Below are 23,215 nucleotides of genomic sequence, written 5' to 3'. Positions count from 1 at the left end.
TCTCTGAGAGAAGGCAATGCCGGGGTGGGGGTGGGGTGGGGGTGGGGGTGTTGTAAAAGGCGAGTCAGCCAATTTTGCACTGTGGTTTAGGGAGGGGTGTATTCACTTCCATCAGACCCCGAGACCATGGGGTACTGTGCAGGCTCCACTCTGCTGGCCGCGCTCATGCTCCAACTCAGAGTGGGCCAGACCAGAGCTGGATGGGGCCCTAGGCTGCATGCTGCCCGGGAAGAGGAAATGCGGCCAACTGGAGAAAGCGAGTAGAAAGTGCCACGTGAATTCCGTGTCTGACACACGGGCCGTGGTTATGTAACAGTGTCCCCGTACAGGAGGCTGGGTAACGGGTGGACGGGAACACTGTGTGTTATCTCTGCACCGTGTCTGTAAATCTAAAGTTATTCCGGAATAGAAAGTTTATTTTAGAAAAAGTGGGCCAGAGTGCAGATTTTAGTCTGGCTAGCAGGCTCTTACTGCATGAACAGCCTCACATCTAGTTATATCCTGGCCATTTGTAGAAAAAGAATGGAAAGGAGGGCTGCAGGGAAGTTTTGGAAGGCTTCTGCAAAGTGTCTGTGCAAAGGCAGCGGCAAAGATCAAAACAAAACAAACATAACCCGGACCTGGATGCACTTGGGGAGGTGGGGGGCGGGGGGGGCGGGTAGAGGAGGCAGGGCCGTTAAAATGTGAAGCCGGAAGGGTCATTTGGGACAGGCAGCCAGAGCAGGGCTTTCTCTTGGACTGGAGCAAGACCCGTGGCCTTCATTTCCTCCTCTTTAAAACGGCCCCGCCCAAGGCACAAACAAGCAGATATAAAGGAAATCCTTAAACAAATCGAGTGGTTCTGTGTCAGACTTTGTCGTTGGTGCTCACACGTGGGAGAGCCTCAGCCTCAGCCTCAGCCGCGGGCTGGTTACCATCAAGCCCTCGAGCCGCAGGTCTGACTCGGCGGGAGCGTTTTCACTTTGCACTTGGCACGGCTCTGCTTCCTCTTACATGATCTTCATGCCAAAGCCAGAGCCATTCGCCTTCTAAATATAGCGGAACAGATGTGCGCGAGGGCTGCACAAAGGGCCTTTCTTCTCCCCTCTCCAGCCAGACACCAGTGCGGTTCTGGGAGGCTCCTGGGTCACGGGAAAGGGGGGCGCTGCCTTTTCAAGCGCTGGAGCCTTCGTTACTTTATAACAGTTTCTTACCCGGGATGGTGAACAAGTGTCTGTGCCCAGACTCTAGAGAGATCCACCAACTCCTTAAGGCGGAATGTAACGTCCGTGTAAAAAAATCATATACAACACAGTATGTGCGTGTCTCAGGGAGTGTGTACTTCACCGTCAGGGGTCCACACTGGACGCCAAGCACTGCTTCAGATACACAGCCTCCAGGGAAAAAAGCCTAAACAGCAAGACACTCCCTCTGTCTAGGTAAAGACTCAGTCATGTAAAGGCCTCGCACTCAGACCACCAACAAAAACTCCCAGACAGTGGCTGGCTGGTTGATTTCACTGTTCGGACCCAAAGCACCCAACGTATTTGCAGGGCTGCACCTCCAAGCACTCAGGCTTGTCACGAGTGCTTTCTCCCAGCCGTGGCCTCGCATCTTCTCCTCCTGGAGACACGAGGCCACACGGGTCATCAAACCATCTCGATGCAAAGGATCTCTCAGGGGTGGATACCCAGGTCACTGGCTCTCCTTGCCCTTCTAGTCCTGGCGTGTTTCTTCGTGACACATGCCCTGACCTGGGAACAGGTGCACGTGCACCCAGTGAGACGTCGGAGCACACCTGACTGAACGTGCCGCCTTCTGGCTGGCAGGGCAGAGCATTAGGGTCCCCCGTGCAAATTAAATGTAGGCTCCCGGGGGACCTGAACACAAGCAGCGCCCTGGTTCGTCTTGTCTGCAAGCCGTCCTCTGCAGTGGCTGACTCAACCTTAGGCTGTCAGTCCGGAGAAAGGTGGCCTGTCATTAAAGCCTGGGATACACATTCCACTTGGTCTTATATGAATGGACCCAGTTATGAGATGAAATATGATTCCCTGTCTCAACGTCTTTGGATGGTCTTCATTTTTAACATTATTGGGATCTTTTTAACTTCCAGATATTTTCATTTCTCCAGCAACTTAACTCCCCTTTGGAAAACGTCCCCAAGTCAAGGTTTAAGGTGCTCCTCTGAAATAAAACCTGTGAGTAGACTCTAGAAGAGTCACTGAAGGGGTGCCCAAGCTCATTGTCCCCCTTCTTAACAGATGATCAAATATAATACTAAAAGACTAAGTGCTCATGGCTCTTTTGTTTATATTTAAGATACACAGCAACATAAGAACATCTCAAATCATTTATAAGAAAAGAGGGTTATCAACCAAAATCTTTGGAAAGTTCCTAAAATTTAAATATCTGCAAACTTTGCAACCAAAAAGAAAAAAAATTCCAATGTTTGGCTATGGAGGGCACTTCACACGTGAACCACATGGTGCTAACATCCTCCTTCCGGTAAACTCGTCACTGAACCCCATTAGAAAGAACACAAGAGCGATCACGGAGACGTCCGGCAACCACCTCGCACGGGGCCAGGACGTTGTCAGCAAGTGCTCATCTACCCCGGGCTTCCTTTCCATTGCAGGCTTGACTGTACACGTCTACAACGCAAGGTTGACACAGCCTCCAAGTGTTGCAAAGTAGATTGATGTCCATTCTACAAAGATATTAACTTACAGTACATAACACTGAATAATTTTAATCGGTACATTTTTTTTCCCTCCCACAATAGGTGACACAGGTCAGTTTGTACAAGTTGGAAAAAAACAACAACACATCTGGATGAAGAGTCAAGAGGTCAACCAGAAGTAGCGGGGTGGGGACAGTTTGAGAAGGAAGCAATACAGTGTGATAGTAACTGTGGTTAACAGTATTCAGCTCTTAACAAAGGGATACAAAATAAATCACCTAGATTTCTGACTGCAAAGATCTAGCCAACAAGGTTCTGCCAAAGCAGTCGACCCACTGATCCCAAGGTGAGGCAGACTCAGCTTAGGGACTGCAGCACAACCAACAGCATGGCGCCGGCCAGAGCTCTTCAAACGCACCGCTTCAGTGTCACCCGCGCACTGGTTCTATTCCTTCAATCAGTTACTCCTCTAGACAGTTTCCTTTTGGTTTCACATGCATCCCATTCCGTTTTCATTAAGGGCATCTCTTCCTTGGCCATTCATGTGCTTTTCAATTTGTTTTTGTGATTTGTGTGTGTATGTGTTTTGTTGGGTAAGCTGTCAATACCTCCAACACTTGGAAAATGCAATATAGGTGTGGTTTCACTCAGAAGAGAATCAGAGCTCTACGGACAATCGAAATGAAGTGAAAGAAGTGTCAGAAACAGTTTATAAAAATGGCACATTTATTGCTACAGAACGGTCATGTACATGACTTCATCGATAACTACAGATGGGACAGGTAATGGCCTGGACCAGGCTGGGCTTGCTTTTGTCTTGAAGAAACTCCAGCACACAACCTGTTTGGACACGTCTACAAATCAGAAATACACCAAAAACATGAAAAAATCGAGGCACTCAGCCACACATTGAAAACAAGGTGTAACTGTTTATCTTTTTTTTTTCGAAGTGTTTTCCCTTTTTTTTCTTTTTTTAACAATTTTTTTTTTTTTAGTTTTTAATGCTGCAGCTATGTGTACAGTCGCAAAAAATTTCCCCGCTGCGACCTACAACTAAAAAAATAAACAAATGAAACAAAACAAAAAAACAAACAAAAAAAAGCTACCATACAGTTTCATCTCAGTAACACATGGTAAAATAACATCTTTTAAATAGTAAAATAAAGTAACAAACTTTACTCATAATGATTCCAAAAATCTACAAAGAAGAAATATTCAGAATCTGACAATTTTTTTTTGTAATATTCATGGTATAAAAGGATTGCTCCTACGAAAAATAAGCCAAATATATTTTTATTTTTAAATTTAGTTTTTTTTTTTCTTACTAGGGTGTACTACAGTCTATTTTATAGCAAAAAGAGCACTAGACAAACAAAGCTTTATAACAAAAAGCCAGGCACTGATACATGGTAAATCTCTGCTTTTTTTTTTTCTTATCTTCACTTAATTGCATCACAAGTAACAAGAATGAAAAAGGCCACAGTTCATATATTTCACCGTTACATATGTCTATAATACTTGAAATGAGGATGGCAAAACCAGCACTGCACGAAGATGAGTCCACGTCAAGTCCCATGAGAAAGAGCATGTCTCTAAAGAAAAACAAACAAAACCAAAGCAAAATAAAAAGAGAGGCCTAGCGGCCTTGGTGCCCCATCGTGTTGGAATTCATCATATTCCATCTTGACTTTTTGTTTGTTTGTTTGTTTTGTTTCCAGTCAGCCAGCAGACTAAATTTTTGTGCTTATTTATGCTGAAAATGTTTCATTCCTGACTCAAGTTCACTTTTGGACACAGATCATATTCTGCCTGTTGGATCCAAGACGAAATCCTCTTAACCCCAAGTCTTGGTTCACCTCCCTCCCCAACCCCGAACCCCTCATCAAAATAAAGATCACAAATAAAAATAAAAAAAAATCAAGAAATAGGAAAAAAGCGAAAAACAGAAAGGAATCGGAAGACTGAATCAGAACCAGCGGCGTCACTGGGTGGACGGACAGTTGTATAAACATTAGTGTTCCTTGCAGCTACACAGAAGACAAATGGTAAACTTGCTAGCTGAACACATCCCTATTCTGCATATTCATAAATTACTTGAATGTGGAGGTGGATCAATGCTTCCAAGTTGCTTTAATGTCCAAGTCTCTTAAACAGATCCCCAGCCTAGGTATCATCACACACAGAGTATGGACCCTGATGGCATCTTTGTGTAGTTCTTTAATTCTGTCTTCTGCTAAATTTCATTAGAAAAATCCAGCACAGGATACCAATATCTTACCTGGGTTTGATAATTTACAAAACAACGAGAAAAAACACACTAAGAAGGCCACATTCCCTTTCATCTTTTTCTTCCTTTCTTTTTTAATGGGGACACAACCCAATTACACGGATAGGTGCAGATGTTTCTCCACCAAGCAAAAAGTACTGAGCAGCCTTTGGTGGCCATTAGGAAGTTTTTCGCTTCTTTCCAAAGGGAATTCGACAATAGAGGTATTACATTACTGGGTAATGAATACATCAAAGCTGGTGAACAATAAATTGCAGCTTTTCCTCTGTTGGAGAGGGAACAAAATATAAAGCACCAATTTAAAAAATAATCAAATAACTACAATTTAGTTTTTTGCTCTGTTTACAGATTTGAAAACCTTTAAATCAGCTCTATTAAGCACCTGTATGATAACGTGTATCAAAAGTGCCATTCTTAACATGTACATCAACACAGGGAGTGTTTCCAGTTCCCTAAAGAGTAAACACCGTATTTTCTTCTGTACACTTATCCTGAATGTGATCAAAGTAGACCTGCTTCCTATATATTGTTCCTAGGGATACCCGCCTTGGTAGACTATACAAAGTGAGTGCAGAATGTACCACTAAAGGAAATCTTTACATACCAGGGAACACAGACACATGTTTTCCATTATTTCAGAGGAGGGGAGCGGACACAACACTGTCTTCCATGCCCTCTTGGGGTCCCTTTGTTCATACATTTCACAGGAAAGCCTCAAAATAACTCTTCATGAAGTTTGATTTCTGCTATTCTCCTAAGGTTTTAATCCACCTCCACATTTTAGGAACTTATCAACAAATCAAAGTATTTTAGTTTTATCGCTACTGAACATATTTACAGTTTTCAACACACACACACACAGCTAATCAAAATGTTTATGGGTTTGTAAAAGATGACCACGTGAACTTTTACATACACAATTTCAAAATAATGATATGTTTGCCGTTTGTTGCATAAAATTTACAAATGTATTTCATTACTATATAACTGGCAAAACAGGAGAACAGATGGAACATTTAGACCATTTTGATGGATTTATGGCATTTACTCAGTGCTGATAGGTGGAAAAAACTACTTGAATAGGGATTTTTTTTTTCTTAATACATGCCAAGATTGTGTGGCTGTAAAAACAGAAACGAGTTAGAGACAAAAGGATGCTGACAAATACTTAACTAGGAGCACTATTTGTTTACTGCACTATACACCAAACTCAATCATTATAAAGATTCACGTTGGAAGTTGGTTCAATTGTGCCCAGACGTCAAAGCTAGCTATCTGATGAGTTGCTGTGCCATAGCTTGATCTATGTTTCTATCAAATATGTTAGGTATAAACTTCATTCATACTGGCCAGAGAAATACTGCACTACCCCTCCTCAAGAAAGTGCAACTTAATGCTTTAGGACTTATAAGGCTTGTTATAATGCTGCATGATGATTGAATATTGGCATTTTTCAGATGGAGGAGGCAGTTATATCATCTACATCTTAGTAAACCCATTTTGAAAAAAAAAATCAAGAAAGCAACAAAATCAATCAGCTCTGTCACACTACTTGCAATTTTCTCATTTGATGGTTTTTGAACTTTACTTGTTTTTTTGTTTTTGTTTTTTTCCAAAAATCTGACCATGTATTCAGAAACGCCTCACTGCACACTACTTCGGCTACACATGTAGGTAACACTTGAATCATTTTGTTAAATCACAGCCACTTTGATTATGTTATGTTTCCGATGATATAAACATTGGAAGGCACAGTGGTAACATTGTAGCATTCTAACCTTGTACCTCTGAAAATCCCAGAAGACGGTCACACGCGCAACATTACAGTTCAGACAAACTCCCTTTGCCGTGTCTTAGTAATGCTGCTTGTAATATCTACACATGATGTGACTCTTAAGTCCTGTGTTCCCAAAAGACTGGAGAAACGACTTTCTACTTATTCGTGAATGAAAAGCAACATCAGGGTCAGCGTTTCATCCTGCACTACCCCTCCGGAAGCAGAGTTGGCACTACAGGTTACGATAACAAACCGGGAAGGATATATATATTTATATATATATTTATATATATATTTGTCATAGGTCTATAAGATCCATCTGCTCCTCCTACCCTAAGGAATGGCTACTGTCATCACTTCGCTGACTCACGACGTTTGCTGGTTTTGTTACTAGGGCAGCCGAGCTCCCCTCATTCGCTATCCAGGAATTATAAACACTAGCTGACTTGAATACCAACAAAAACGTTCATGTAGTTTTCTTCAGAAGTACACTTTTTCATTATTGCAAGTTTACAATTTTTAAATTAAATATTTTTTTCAGACTTACAAATTAATTATATTTTTTTTTTCCAAAAGAAGTTTAGGCACAAATGCATTGTTCCACAGTGTGGAAGGATTGCCATTCAGTCTCTGGGCTGATCTCAGCCTGCTCACACCGCTTTGCACATTCTGAATGATATGTTAGAGAGAGTCATCCCTCAAGTTGCACTTTTTTCTTTCTTTTTTTTTTTGTTTGTTTTTCGGTTTTTTGATAATTGGGAATGCTGAAACCTCTTGCGTCTGCGATTCATAACTACTCAGACTTGTCTTATATTACAAAAAAGGGGTCAGGGAGAAGTGTTTATGTGGGTTTAAGATAATACAGCTGTTAAGGAAGTGGTCTCTTGTGTTAATGAAGCAATGTGGCAGCTTGGACCTGAGAAGGAAAAGAAGAGGGGAAATAATTAGTACATTGCAGCTGATCGATGTTTCTCTCTCATCGATGTTTCAAACTCTCTATCCCTCTCCCTTCCTCTCTGTAAAAAAAAAAAAAAAAAAAAATGCATTTAAAAAAAAAACAAAAAAAAAAAAAAAAAAAATCCGTATTTACAGTAAAATCTTTCTTTTAAAAAAGTTAATCAGTACTATTTTTTTACAGGAGAAAAAAGTCTGAAACAAATGAACAAAAGCTTACCATTTTTTTTTTTCCAAAAGAAGTTTAGGCACAAATGCATTGTTCCACAGTGTGGAAGGATTGCCATTCAGTCTCTGGGCTGATCTCAGCCTGCTCACACCGCTTTGCACATTCTGAATGATATGTTAGAGAGAGTCATCCCTCAAGTTGCACTTTTTTCTTTCTTTTTTTTTTTGTTTGTTTTTCGGTTTTTTGATAATTGGGAATGCTGAAACCTCTTGCGTCTGCGATTCATAACTACTCAGACTTGTCTTATATTACAAAAAAGGGGTCAGGGAGAAGTGTTTATGTGGGTTTAAGATAATACAGCTGTTAAGGAAGTGGTCTCTTGTGTTAATGAAGCAATGTGGCAGCTTGGACCTGAGAAGGAAAAGAAGAGGGGAAATAATTAGTACATTGACAACAGTAGAAATAAACGTTTTATTCTTAAACGCTTCTATCAAGGGGAGAATCTGTTAATGTGGGGAAATGGACCGCTCTGGCCACCACTTCAGTGGGAGTAACTGGGAAGACTGGTGTAGGGACAGCTCACTGGGGAACACCAGAGGGAAGGCTGGTGCAGGGGGCTCACTTGGGAGCACCAGAGGGAAGGCTGGGTGTGGGGGGCTCACTTGGGAGCACCAGAGGGAAGGCTGGTGTAGGGGGCTCACTTGGGAGCACCACGGGGAAGGCTGGTGTAGGGATAGCTCACTCTGGAGCACCACGGGGAAGGCTGGGTGTAGGGGGCTCACTTGGGAGCACCACGGGGAAGGCTGGTGGAGGGACAGCTCACTCTGGAGCACCTGAGGGAAGGCTGGTGTAGGGACAGGTCGCTCTGGAGCACCACGGGAAGGCTGGGTGAAGGGGAGCTCACTTGCCCTTTCACATCTGTCCCATGTGGTTCGAAGCGTCTCCCATTCCAGGGTGAGGGCCCGCCAAAGACAGCGGGGGCGGCTCCGAGGATACCTTTTCTTCCTCCCTTCTTTTCAGACACGCAGCTTTAGGGTTCAGATTCCTCTCTGTGGAAGAAGGAAGCACAAAGCCTTCCGTTACTGCCCAGGCTGCTGGTAGGGAGCAGCGTGTACCCTTCTGGGGACCCTTTCCTCACATCTGCAGACAGAAGGGACAGTTAGAGAGTGCACTAGAGACTCCCCCGCTCAGTCACTGGTAGAGGGTGAGCTGCGTGGTGGAGTCACAGAGCCCTTGATAGTATCAGGAAGCTGGTAAAGCAAATACACGAAGCACCGATGACTGCCTGCACGGGGAAGCTTCACACTGCAGTCTCAGTGGTAAGAGGATCCTATAACTTAATTGCAGGAGAAAGGGGAGCTGCCTGTAGATTCAGTCGTGGTCTGCAGTGGACAGAACTCTCCTGAGCTGTGCTCCTGTGTCCCCTCCGCTCCTGCTCAAGGCAGGCGAGTCCTTCACGCTCCCTCCAGCCCCATGAGACGTGGCTTCTGCAAGGAGCCCGCTGCCGGCACTGACCTCGGACCTGCTGCTCCAGGCTGAGGATGACGGCCACGGCCTGGTGGAGGATCAGGAGCTTGGTCTGCGGCTTGTCACTCTTGAGGTGGAGCTGCACCATGCGGCCCAGCTCCTTGAAAGCCTCGTTGATGTCGCGGACGCGCAGGCGCTCACGGGCATTGTTGGCCATCCTCCGCTCCTTCTCACGCTCCGCCTTCTGCTCAGGTGTCAGGTCCTCATCGTCATTATTGCTGCGGGACAAAAGGGACGGGACATTTTCTAATGGTGTGGGGAAAAAGGCGGTGACTCAATTACTTTTGCTTTCTTCCAGAGTTTGCCCGGAATGTTTCCATCTCAAGCTCTTGTCCTTAGCAGAGTTTTACATGCACTGGAGCTAGGATTGCTTTGGATGGCTGTCAGGCCCTAGATTAACTCACACCGAACGGGAGAGGTTAAAGTTAGGGCCCACAGTGCGCCCATACTACTGCCAGAGGCTACACCCTGCAAAGCCGGCCACAGTCAACTTCAGCTGAAGCTGCACCACAGGAGGGCAACCTGGAAAGAATAGTTTTAGAAGTTGCTCTTTGGTTTTGTTTTTAACTTTCATACCATGACATCAGAAAGTTAAGGAAAGTAAGTGATTGCAAAAACAGTTTGAGATGTCAAAATTAACATGGTGCAGCTATCAGGATGAAGCTCCTACATTGAAAACACCAGAGCAATGGGAGTGAAGACTTTTGTCCAGGTTTCTCCAGGAATCTGCTTTAAGGGTTTGGTCATTCCACTGAAGATATCTGAGTCTCGTTTTCTCTGTGCATTCAATAAAAATGTTAGAAACACATGATCTCCATGGTCTTTAACGTCATGGGTGTTTATGATCCAAAAACAAGCGAGGGGAAACCTGAGTTGACCTGAGCTGTGTAAAACAAGCAAAGCAAAACAAACTCCAAAGATCTACCGGCTAGAGCTTCTGACTCATTGTGAGTCAAAAATGAAGCCAACAAGCTAATCTCTGACTGTGAGAACAGAAATATTGTGTGATTCATACCAAAGGCATGGCTGGACCCTGTAGAGTCTGGAAAGGCAAGATTATTTCTGTTTGTGGGTGTCATGCTGACAAATGAGAAGAAACTTTTGAATGGAGGGCAAATAGGAGGATGAGCCATCTGGAAAGCATAGCATAAAAGTTTCATGGTATCAGGGCTTTGAGTGTTTCATGGGCGATTATGTAAAAAGAGGCGTGGGAGATGTCTTGCTTAAGGAAGACAGAATAGAAAAGAAGAACGCCGAGCAGAATAGTTTGATTTAATATGAACAAGAGTTTTGAGGCACGAGAGATATCAAAAATAAACTTTATCAAACGTAATAGGCTCTCCATGACGAACAACAACAACAACAATAAAAAAATCCAAGAAACAAAAAAACATTATGGAGGTGACCAGCTATAAGGATGTTAACCAATAGATTTAAGCATGGCTTTAAATAACCATGAAGGTTAACCTCTATTTTAAAATTCCACGAATTTGAAATGTTCCCAGAAAAAGTGTTGTCACAGCACTTCAGAGCTGGAGGACATGTGGGACGTTATCTGGTCAACGTGATGTACACTTAATGAAGTTGGCTTAAACGACATGGCTCTAAATCTTCCACTTTGGAGAATCTCTGGGTAATTTCCAGAGTGTAATAAGGATCAACTACGGTTTACAAGCCCCAGTCAAGCAAAAATGGAAGTGATAGCCCTGGGTTGCGAGCACGTGTTGCACATAAAGGTGGCCATCTAAGCCAAGAACACGTGTAAGGGAGGGTAGGAGGGAGGCACCGGAAAAAGATGTTGTAAGACTTGGGTCATCTCCCCAGAGGTACCCGCTCCTGGAGATGAAATGGTGTTCTGTGGGTGTGTGCTAGTGAACACACAACCGACCCGAGCCAGTCGGAGAAGGCTCTGCCATCTGATCCTCCCACTTCGCTGCTGAGCCTTCTCTCCCTCACCCATGACCTCTGCTGTTGCCAAGGAAATCAAGCTGCCTATTACTATAGGATGTAATAAGTGAAAGGAGAACACAGTCAAGTTTCTGCTGGGCCTGTCTTGAAGTTAAAAATTTTGGATAATATTTTTATATATGAAGCCCATGCCATACCTTTCAAAGGGTGGGCCTGAAAATGGGAATTATTTTCCAAAGTTACCGGGGCTAATAATTAATTAGAATTGGTTATGCAAATCAAACTGCCTAGATTTGAAAAGCAATGCCTTACAGCACATTTTTGGAGGTTTGAGTAAATGTCGCAGGGGTGACCTTTTAAAATACGAAGATTCTTAACAGCAAGTTTAAATGTTGTGCTGAAACATCACAAGGTAAATGAATATGCACACTAGTAAGTATGGCCACTGCTTCAGTTACTGAGGACTGACCAGACTAACAGAAGGTGGTGCGCATGTGCAAGCCCTTGGGATGTCTCACCAATGTGGCCAAGAGCCAGGGAACCGCAGTGATGATGAAGGGAGAAGCTAGAAGCTTTTAGGGTTTTTGGAACTTGTGATGGGACATGTAATAAAATGTATCATCATAATAATAACAAAGACAATATGAAAAGGTGGCACCTTCTTCATCCCTGTAGGATACTAGATATATATAACCTTAAGAACAATAGCCTTTAAAAGGAAGGTGTAGTTTTAGTACATTTAATTAGCAAATCAAAAATATGCGTGCCACGGCACTTAAAAACCACCTGATTATCAGACTAAAGTTCAAGGAGACAGTTAGATCCTGCAGTTGCATTTTCTATAGGAGGGAGTATCCGGGAGAAAAAAAATTAGCAATTTCGGTGTTGTTCTTACATATATATCAACATGTTTAGAATAATACGGGAAATCAGTATTTTCTCATTTTTGAGATAAGAAAAACAGAGTTGCATATACATCAATTGAGTTTTCAATATCACGAAGATCTCTTTTTAGAAATAGTTTAGAAATAACATTTCTGACCAAATTTGTAGAATAGGTATAATCTTAAAAATCAACTCTTTGTGTTTGAGTCAGTTACAAATTGTTTTTACCGCGTATAATTAGCCCTGGGTCCAAATTCATAAACGCAAAGATATTTCAGGCATCGCTAGAGTACAGGTATCTTAAACGATACTTCAGTACCTCTAGAGTAGGCCTTTAATTTTCTTTCCAGCTGTAGATTTACCTGCCAGGAAAAAACTAAATAGTTTCTTCCTGTTCTGTTCACTTCATCAAAGTCCAATAAAGGAATTAAATGAAGCGACAGTATTATATACTGTTACCTAGATCTTGACCTAGTAATTGATTTGATATCCTTCTTGTCGTCATCTAGTTTCTTGTCCTCGGAAGATTTCGTGTCTTGCAGGTTCTCATCGCCCTCGTCGTCGGATTTGATCTCAGAGCTGCCGGAGGAGACGCTCTGGCCCTGCAGGCCTGGGGGCATGCCTGTGGAAACAGAGGGACCCGGTGACGTCTCCACCAAAGACCCAGGCACAAACTCGCACCCCAGATTTGGAGCTGCCGGCGATGCGATTCATGCTGCTCAACTGTGACCCTTCTGTCTTTTGTGCGTGTGTATGTACTACCTGGTGAGGTTTCAGAAATGCACCTGTGGAAGCAAGTTCTCTCTGCATTGGCTCTGAAGTTAAATTCTATTTTGCAATCTTTTGGAGTAGATGGTAATTTCACTGTCTACAAAACATCAACTTAATTGCAATGAAAATCATAATCATGAAAATCATACACCTCAATGTTCTGATTAAGAACCCAAGTAAATATCAGCTATTATATTGAGTTTCTTCCATGTGCAATGATTTAATAGAAAAATGTCCTTAAAATATAATTCCCAGGGAGCATGCTAAATATGTACAGTCAAGTCTTCAATAGATATCCTAATGATATTCTGAAATTAGGCTTCTCTTATCCTCAAAGAGTAATCAGCATTTAAAAATGGTACATATGGAAAACAGATAGCTGTGCGCTGAAGAAATTTCAAGCTTTCTCGTTGCTCAACTTTCAAGATCACAACACACATTAAGACTTGACCCTAATGCAAGCCTTTATTCCTAGGGTAGAAGCTTGTGTATCAGGTATTGCCCTCTATTTGTAATCTGTGGCTGGGAACCTTGTCACTCAAAATTTGGTCCATGGACCAGGAGCATCCTTACACCTGAGAGCCCGTTTGAAATGCAGAATCCCACACCTGCAGAGTCAAAATCTGAATTTGAACAAGACCTCAAGTCACGCTTGTACACGTTAAAACTTAAGGAACATTAGTCTAGGAAAGAAAAAGAAAAGCCAAAGGCTCTTTAAAAGAATGGTCGGCCGCATTCTTACTGTTCAAATAAAATGGGCGGCAGCCCCATATATAATTAGTACTCAGATGAGTACAACGTTTAACAGGTGAAAAATCTCAGGCATATCCTGTGGTAGAGTTATCATTCTTGCTCTAAACATGAGGGGAATGAGATGTTATTCAAGTGTCTCCTCATCACCTGCTCAGTCAGTTGCACAGGGAGCCTGGGACCCCGGTCTTGCCCCAACAGGACAACTTCCTGGGTCATGAAAAGCCCATCGCAGTATGACTGAAGTAATCATTACGGGGCTAGATGACTCAATACCAAAAATCGTTCAAACAACTCCATTTTTTTAAAGATGTGCCTATATTTCCTCCAATCTTCAACAACAAAAACAGTTTCCTTCCTTCCTATTCATTTGGAAATATCATTTTCAGGCTACAACTAACCATATTAGAGGAGCTGAATGAGTAAGATGTGGAAATAGCTAAAATAAAATTTCCTCTCATCAGTCTGTTGTCTTGGTCCCTGCTGAAACAGCACCAGGATTTCAGAGGATGTTTGAAGAAAACAGCTACTGAAGAAACACAATTAGCTGTTCTAAATACTTTCCCATTTACTTACCATTTTGGGGCCAAATTTGATTCTTGGTTTTCTGCCAGTGCTTCCTGAGGGACGAATGCCAAGTAAGCGGGGGATCAGCACTAGCTCTGCTGTTGTGTGAGGACAGAAGTGCCCCAGTGGACCTACCTCTGTACGGGTCCTGGGGCGGGTTCAAATCAGGGGAGGTGGCCGACTGGACAGGAAGCTGTGGGACTGGAACCTGGTTTGGCACAAGAGAATGGCTGCCTCTCAGGGCCACTCCGTCTTCACGATGGGCCCCGACCTGCAAGGTGAGAGGAACCATAGAGTTTAGCAGGAACCAGAGGTGAGACAGCTGTTTGCGGGGGTAGCCAGGACCTAATGAAGGAAGACTGGCCTTTGCAAAACAAAACTCCCAAATGCATTTCACTAGAGGGCGCTGAAGGACCACGCATACACCTAGAGTGCCCTGCACAGCCACTTAACACTCAGCAAGATGCCGTGCTGTACATCCAGTGACAAATATGGCAGAGGAGCTCAGGCAGGTAAAACGTCAAATTGTCTCCCAGGGTGCTGCAGTGGAGCGCACTGATTCGTACCCATCTGTCTTCTATCATGTCCGCCAACAGATCTGACAATTATCTTAATGCCCATATGCTTAATTGTGGGCTTCTCAATTCCCCCATTGCTATCGGAAATCCTACAGGAATTTCAATTTGGCATTCGACTTTCATTTCAGGGGATAAGATTCTCAGGCCTGCCATTTTTTTTCCATAATGCCAGCTAAGCCTGTGACAGCGGAAGCGGCAGCAGTATGGGACGCAGCCCGTGCTCGGTACAAATATAATAAAATGTCACCTGGCTTTCCAAAACTGGCAGCCCATTCCAAATTAATGTTTACTGTATTTCATCAGCTGCCGAGTTCCAAATCCAAAGGGGGATGGTTTCTGCCAATGCCACCACACCGGAAAATGTCCCAATAAAGGTTTTATTAAACACACCAGTAATGCCATCATTGCCATGCAAAGAGTTTGGACATTGTTCCATTTTTTTTTTCTTCACTATTCTGATCCCAGGAAGACACCATATTGTAAACAGTCTTTATGCTTCCAAGAATAAAATCATAGAGTGCAGCACGATGCTTCGGTCTGAAAACCCGCTGCGGAGCTTTTTATTAACTAGTACTACCTACTCCGGGCCCAGAGATGTTGAAGCCATGGCATGAAGACAGCAATTGCTGACTTTAGAGGGTACACCGCCTTAAAACAGAACATCGAGCTTTTGCAAACCAAGAGGAACCTGAGTAGCTGCATTTTCGTTTGCATTTCCAACTAGTTATTTTCTTAGCTTGTTGTTAGGTGAACATTTACACAAGACAATGAGTCTAACACTGAAAATATTTATCTACGAATTTAGACTGCTATAAATCAAAAACCTGAATTTTTTCTCATCCAAAATATAAAGCCACAAAGGAGAATCACCACTCTTTCGCTACCAAATATTTAAAGAGTATTTCTAAGGAATGCAACAACAAGAATCTGAGCTGACAACAGTCGCATTCCCAGAACTGAGCAGAGGCATGCTGGCTCAGGCAGCCTACTATCCAGTTCTCACCGTTACAGGCAATTCAAAGAAGGTAATTCAGGAGCGGGGGAAAGGATCAATTGCTCAGATTCAAAATATAGCAAGAATAGTACAGGATTTAAAGACTCATGAAGTATAAATGAATGTTGTAGCTAAGAGATCTGAGCAAGCCTGTGCTGTCTGCCACCTATGTGCCTGAGTTCCTTTCTGGATCATTCTAAATGGTGGTTATTTAGGTCTTATGAGTGTGCAGCACATGCACTGAGACCCTGATGGTCTCCCAAAGCAGTCCATTCCATTTTCACCCAAAGTCGGTCTCCTTGCACATTCCTCCACTGGTTCTAGTTTCAGCCCCTGGGTTCGTGGAGTAAGTGTAAGCCCTTCTCACATACGTAATGCCGTTGCCACGCCACTCCTGTCTTTCATGTGTAACTGAAGCCTGTTCCCTTACAGGCAGACCATGCCCACAGCTCCGCCAGCCATTTCTCACTCACTGTTGGGACATGTTTTCATTTTTCCTTCCAAACAAAGACTGATACTATTTTCCATTCAGGCTTCGATTTGCCATGTTTAAATCTGTGCATTTTCCAGATTTATTCCTTCGATGATTACCCTTTCCATTCAAGATGTCAACTTGTAAGCGTGAATTTCAAAGGCCTTGATCAAATGGTCACTCTTTAAGTCTGTCAATGTTACCCTAAACAATTACCTTAGCGCTGACTCATATTTTTTGGTATTCCCAGTGGATTTCAGTTCTTGGACTTCCACAAAGGAGGATTCTAAGTTGGGATCACTGAGGTAACCATAGATCAGAGCATAGCAGAGGTGTTTTAGAATTATTATGTTAAAACTTTCAAGCCTTCTTTGTAGGCATTTATGGTATAATTTAAGGTTAATATTTCGCTTTTCACTTAAAATATATCCAGATATTGATTCTGCAATTTCTTCTTTCCCCCTCTTGGTCACACTGAGATTAGTTTTTACAAGAGGAAAAAAGAATTCACAACCAATTACCTTTCTATTTTCTTTGCCTCAACTATTATTGAAGACAGTGTAACTGAGTGAAAATAGTACAATGATGAGAGTCAACAATATCTAAATTCTAAGTGTAACTGGTTTCTTTAATAGTTGTATAACGATGAATAAGTTACTCAAAGCCCAAAATGGAGAAAATAATACTAGAAGTTTTAGAGAATAATTCCCATGTCTAATGCAAGAAGAAGAGATATGTCAAACAGCTGGTACCCAGTGATAATAGAGAGTGTTCTGTGTTCTGAAAATATGTGCGTAATACATTACCATAAGGGTCTCAGTAGTTCCAGAACCCTCAGAACTCAAGCTGCCTGTACTTCCAATCGTCTTTGCCTCTATTTTGTTCATATCCATTTAATTTTAAATCTCTCTACTGCACGATGACAGTAAAATCTTACATGATATTATTATAAATATGTTTGAGAATATAGTTGTTCCAACTATGTTTTTGTTTAGATTTTAGCCATATATGCTACCTAATTTTATATATTTTCCATAGATCATTTTAGATCATCTCAAGAAATACATCAATTATTTTCTATAAAGAAAGTTGGGGACAAGGTTATCCTTACTGTTTTAAGACCCCCTTTGTAAACGGATGTATTCCAGGTCAAACGAAGGATGGATGATAGGTTCTGATCCATGTGTAACGACTCTGAGTCTCTCTAGGATCAAGTCCAATGCCTCTGGCTATCAGATAATATTCTAATCTGAAGAATTAGCTTTGCATGTTTCCTTGACCACAACAGCGTCCTATTCAGTTCTCTTTCAGAAACATTACTTCTGGTCACATAAAAGACAAGGAAAGAAAGACAGTAGGTGGCCAGCACAAATCCACCACCAGGGTAGCTCAGAAACAGACGGAGGAACCAATACTGCTATCTGTACAGGCCACGGCCAGGATCTGTCAACTTTCCTTATAACGCGATCATGTAACTAGAAAAAGCAGATTCTTTTAAACTTACAAATAAGTTCTTAGGATGGCGCCTTTAAAAAAGTAAAGAAAATTCATACTTGATTAAAGCCCCATTTTGATAATAACCTTTTAACATAGATAAGCAATAGTTTAAAGTTAAAAGCCAGCCTAGGAAAAGAGTTCACTTAATTAATATTGATTGCAAATGCTTTTGCAGTCTGTAGGAACAGCCTTCTTACTGTCACATACTATATGGTTTTAGATATATTTACGCTAAAAGTAAAAGATAGAACTAAAGTCTAGCTTGGCCAAGATACAGCTGTCAGAAGGGAGGAGAGCTGGGCGGCTGGGTGAAAAAGGTGAAGGGGTCAGGAAACAAACAAACAAACAAAAACCTCATAAAGATAACAGCATGGCGATGACCAGAGGGAAGGGGGTTAGAAGACAGTATAGGGGGATAAATAGAGGCAGAAGGAGACTTGGCTTTGTGGTGAACACACAATATACAGATGATGTATTATAGACTTGAACACTGAAACCTATATAATTTTATTAACCAGTAAATTAAATTTAAAAAAGCTTTATCATGAAGATTTCTGTAATTTAGGCTTTGGACTCAGAAGATTCTCAGGACCTGAGGCCACTCCTTATGCCTCATGAGCGGTTCTAGCCTATCTCCTCCTCGGCTGGAACCTGTCTCTCTCTGATTTGGCCCCTGGTGACTCCAGCTGGACTCTTCCTTCACACTATCTCGTGGTACATTCCTTCAGGACCATGCCTGCTGCTAACTCCCTCTCTGTCTTAGTATTTCTGGGTTCAGAATGTCAAGATCATCTGATGGCCCAGCTCATTTTGAAGCAGATGTGGGCCATCCTTTGAATGGGCCACCCTAGGATTGGTGTCCTCATTCGTGGTCCCATGAGCTACAAAAGAGGAAGAGGAGGCCAGATCATGTGATCTCAACATCTCTGCCTTTTCTTCAGGCCCTGCAGACCATGGCTGTTATGTACAAATATCTAAGTTACATTTCATCTTAGCTCAAGTCATATTCAAATTACGACACAGCTATTTAAATTGTGTTAATTTATCATTGGGCAGAATTAAATAACTTTAGAAGTGCATTACTTCTTTTGAGTCTGTAAGCACATAAATATTAAATAACCTTACTTTCTGAGGAAAATATTGATATAGCAGAAGCACTTTTAAATCATAGTATATGGAGTTTAAGGGCTTGGAGACACTTGGGAACCAGTTAGGCCAAATTCCTCATTTGACAGAGAAGAAAGCTACGGCTGGAAGTGGCTAAGTGACTGAGTGAACGTCCAGTTAGAGGGCTGAAACAAATTTTAAACTCAGAAAACTTATAACATTGAACAATTTTATTTGGTATACATACAGGGTGGGGGGGGGCAAAAGTAAGTGTACAGTTGTTCTTATGGAAAATAATACAATGACTTTTAAGTAATACAAGAATAAAGTCTGTGTTTTGCATACTCACAATGGTAAACCTACGTTTGCCCCACCTTGCTTACAGATTTAAGGGACAAAAAGGGTCTACTTATTGGAGCTTTTGTTTTAGAACTGTGTATGTGTGCGTCTGTGTGTGTGTGTGTGTGTGTGTGTGTGTGTAGATACAGATATAGATATGAAAATCATTTTAGTTTTATCATAGAGGAAAAAACATCATGGTTCACCAACTCAGGCCAAGGCCAACGCCAAGATGTCTAACTAAATTACAAAATTTAATATCTGCCACAACTCCTCCAACATAAGCTGATTTAAAAGATATGCAGCTTCAAATTGGGTGGCTGCTGGCAAGGCTGTTTTATGTGGGATGCACAGCACCCTGGTAAACACCCTCATCCCCATCCTCAGCTAACAACAAACACCACAAACAAAAAGACATTCAGTGTATCTGCTCTCTTTGTTTCCAGGGAGTATTGTGAAAGTAATTATTCTGTTGTATTTAAAAGGCCTATTTCATGGATGGGAAAATGTATTAAATTTCATTTGGCAGTTATTCAATCCTTGTTAATGTTATCTCCAGAGATAACTGCTTCAAAACAGGCTTTCAGACCTCAGTTCCTTCTCTTCTACCATAATCCTCCTAAAAGAGTGCAGGATAGGCAATGTAGGAAACCTGTCATCAGTTTCTAGACCAAATGATGACACAAACCAGATACGCTATTAGAAACATTTCGGTAATATCAAAATGGAAGTTTGTTATTAATGGCATCTGGTTCAACATTTTTCTTTTGACATAGGTGATTTTTTTAAAAAAAAAAAAACTGGGCAAAGAAAAAGGTCCTGAGAGTTTTTACTTGTGTCTCTTCTCTTTCTCTTCTTGTTTTGCCATATTCACACACACACACACACACACACACACACACAGGTTGATGGGCTTTTACTGTAATTAGACACCCATTAACACAGAAAACAATTTTGGTGTCTGTAACTGTAATCTCCCCATGAAATATCAATTATACATGACAGTGGTAGAGTACTAGATTTCAGTTTCAATTATCTTGCCATATCTCTGTCATATTAGAGGAGAGCAAACTTATTTTTCCAAATGTGCAAAATACCTTTTAATCCAAAAATCAAATCTCTTAAAGAGATGGGAAGTGGTCATGCAAACTTTTTTACTAGCTCCCTGGTGGGAACCTGGGAGTTCACAAAATGGCAGCAGGAGATGTTACCATGAGGAACAGTACTAGAGGCACCCACAACCTATAGAAAACAAGACTCTAATAACCAAGTCTTTCGTGTGAGAAAGTTCTAACATCCAGGATATCTTTCAACCACAAATAAATGATCAGAATATATATTTTTAATTCATGGGATTAAACATTTGAAGGACTTTTCACTAAAGTCAGATATGGATTCAATTCTTTTGTTTGGATTTTAATTCTTAGGCAATGTTTACTGGGAGACTTCCTAAATGTCTTAAGAACACCTACCTGTTCCCCCCTTCTGCCCCCAGAAATCTCATCTCATAGCTTCACTTCAAACTTTGCCTGAAATTTAAGGTAATTCCTTCTTGGGCAATTCTTGGAGATTTCTTTCATGCTTTATCTTCTCCAAATGATGAGATAATTTTCAAGAGAATGTAAACATGACCTTAATCTTGGCAGTGCTGACTGGTCATGTGATCAACTAGGCTGAAACTCCCATGATGTCCACCGAAATGGTTAAAATGAATGATTTCTGTGATCTAGTTCGAGAGATGCAAATGATTATCTGATTTCAGTTCATCTTTTTTTTTCCTTAACTCATCAGTTCCATCTATTAAAACTGTTTCATTTCTCTCCTCTGTATCTCCATCCTTCGCCCCCAATTTTCTACATCATTTTCATAGAGGGGAAACCGTAAGTGGATGCAGCCCACCAAACAGGTAGTTCAAGGGGTGGTTAACAGAGTCCCTCCCCTGACCCATGTACAGGTTAATAAGTAGGGAACCAAAGTTACCACATGCTCAGTGAGGAAGCAATCTAGCACAGAGATTATGGCGAAAGTCTGCAATTACTTGTGAGCAGGAAAGACGACTGAATACGTGAGGTGCACTTTCAGACCCTGCAGTGCAGGCACACCTGTCCAGGGGGTCCAACACCGGCATTTCTCCTTAGCTAACTGCCCTTTATTTTTAAAATGCTCTTGTTCTTATCAAGTAACACATGCCGACTGCAAAATACTTGGAAAGGAAGTGGCAGGGTAAAGAAGCTTACCTAAACAAATGAAATGTTTCTTCTCAGTCACTTTCTAAATACTAACCCACTAAATGCCCATCACTTGGTACCTTCCTTGCATATCAAGGTTGTGACATGGATTTTCCTTATTCTGTGGATCAAATCTAAGATCTAAACCTATACTTCTTTTTTAAAAATATGTTTTTATTGATTTTCGAGAGAGGAAGGGAGAAGGGCATCCTTTAATACGGCAGGGCTTACACTTAGCTGATTCCGTTTTGCTGCCATTCATAAAGCCTGCACTGGTCTTGAGCCGAAGAGTGTCCCCAGGGCAAGGACGGGGTGTAGAGGTCACTGTTACAGGATTGTAGTCTCACAACGTGCACTTAGATGCTTCCTAATAATAGATGATGACACGAATGGCATGTGTCTGTGAGACTCTTTATGAAACCTAACACCTTTTGATATTGTTGAATATACATTGAGCATGTTTCTATCCAATAATAAACATTTAATTCAACAAATGCCTTTTGAATATCTACTTTATGCCTGGGTCTATTTAGGCATTTTTAGAAAAAAAATATGTAGACATAACTATTACTTTCAATGCTCTTATCTTAATGGTGGATTAATATAATTACTATCGGAGGCAAAGTAAGATGAATGTCTTAAGGGATGCAGGTCCATTGCATATTAATGTTTTCATGTTGTCAGACTACACATTTCAGACAAAAAGCAGGTTTTTGTAAATCCCTTTATAAACCTCAATGGCTTTGCTACAAAGTGAACTACATAGGGCATTCGGACACAAATGGTACCTCACTGGATGTGTGTATTATTGGCCCAAATGATTCACTCTTATTTAACTGCAATGAAGTCTTTCATCTCCCAATAATAGTTTCCATATGACCAGTGGCTCTGCTATAAAGAAGATCAAAAGCGAAAGAAAGGATTTAATAAAAGAAAATGACATTAAGAGTAGCATTAAATCAGAGGAAAATACCAATATCCAACTCCTTTTTTTTTCTTTTTGGAATAAAGCTCCACAGAGTGCTAAGCAGCTTCCCCAATATGTCATGAGAAGGCATTTTACAAGCAGTAGGCATGTGCAAAACCCATCTGTGTATGCCGTGGATGGTAGAGATTAAGTTAGGGGGAAGTGAGGTATGGGGAGGGTGCAAAGAACTCCCCGTTTAGAAGCACGCTGGAGAACAGGTAACACAGCAAACAGCTAGCTTCCCAGTTAGAGTATAAGGAGATGTCTCAATGGCCGACGTCCATCCTGCCTGTCCTTCCCTGTTCTAGTTAAAGGAGACAGACTTTTTGATAATTCCGAATTTCTCAGAGAATCATAACATTGCTCAACTTGAGTACATGAGTTCTGAGAAAGGAAGTTTTTTTTGGCAACGCACAGTGACTTGGTATGAAGAGCCAACTTCCCAAACAAATTTTCTTCTAGTTCTTAAAAAAAAAATTACAATGTTAATCTCTATTCCCGACTGGATAAACAGCTGCTAATAACCTCCAAGTCCCAGGGGAGGAGGCCGCTTCCTTTCATCTTCAGACGGGTGGACATCTGACGTGCCCTGCACGTTAGTGATTCCACATGTTTCTTACTTGGTCTCTTTCAAAACTGCTCCGGTGCTGGTCTCACCAACTCAGGTTTCTTCTCTCCCTTTCGCTTAGCTGGCATCCATAACTTGAAAAAACATGCTGGGTTATGGGAGCACTTATTTGAAATTGTAGTTCTGTCAGTGTTGGTGTATTTACAAAGGA

The 23,215-nt window shown here is 41.7% G+C and overlaps 1 protein-coding gene and 1 long non-coding RNA gene across 27 annotated transcripts in view; both read right to left on the bottom strand.

Moving 5' to 3' along the window:
• Positions 1–2,272: 2,272 nt before the first annotated feature.
• Positions 2,273–7,662, bottom strand: LOC107183208. Its single transcript, XR_001513994.1, has 2 exons — positions 7,271–7,662; positions 2,273–3,325 (listed from the first exon to the last, which is right to left on the bottom strand). It is a non-coding gene; the product is annotated as an uncharacterized LOC107183208 (long non-coding RNA).
• Positions 7,663–8,084: 422 nt separating this feature from the next.
• TCF4 (transcription factor 4) overlaps positions 8,085–23,215 on the bottom strand; it is a 335,849-nt gene continuing 320,718 nt past the window's right edge. For 19 of the 26 annotated variants that reach the window (XM_006764466.2, XM_006764465.2, XM_006764467.2 and 16 more), the window contains 5 exons: positions 14,390–14,525; positions 12,626–12,788; positions 9,362–9,591; positions 8,755–8,895; positions 8,085–8,257 (listed from right to left, as the gene is read on the bottom strand). In XM_006764466.2, coding sequence (XP_006764529.1) covers positions 8,759–8,895; positions 9,362–9,591; positions 12,626–12,788; positions 14,390–14,525 — 666 coding nt within the window. In that variant the 3' untranslated portion in view covers positions 8,085–8,257; positions 8,755–8,758. The remainder of the gene's footprint in view (positions 8,258–8,754; positions 8,896–9,361; positions 9,592–12,625; positions 12,789–14,389; positions 14,526–23,215) is intronic. The other 7 variants (XM_015564424.1, XM_015564421.1, XM_015564423.1 and 4 more) reach the window with 1 other exon arrangement.

This window comes from Myotis davidii, unplaced genomic scaffold, assembly GCF_000327345.1.
Source record: "Myotis davidii unplaced genomic scaffold, ASM32734v1 scaffold38, whole genome shotgun sequence".
Lineage (NCBI taxonomy): Eukaryota > Metazoa > Chordata > Mammalia > Chiroptera > Vespertilionidae > Myotis > Myotis davidii.
This window is presented reverse-complemented; position numbering and strand designations above follow the sequence as displayed.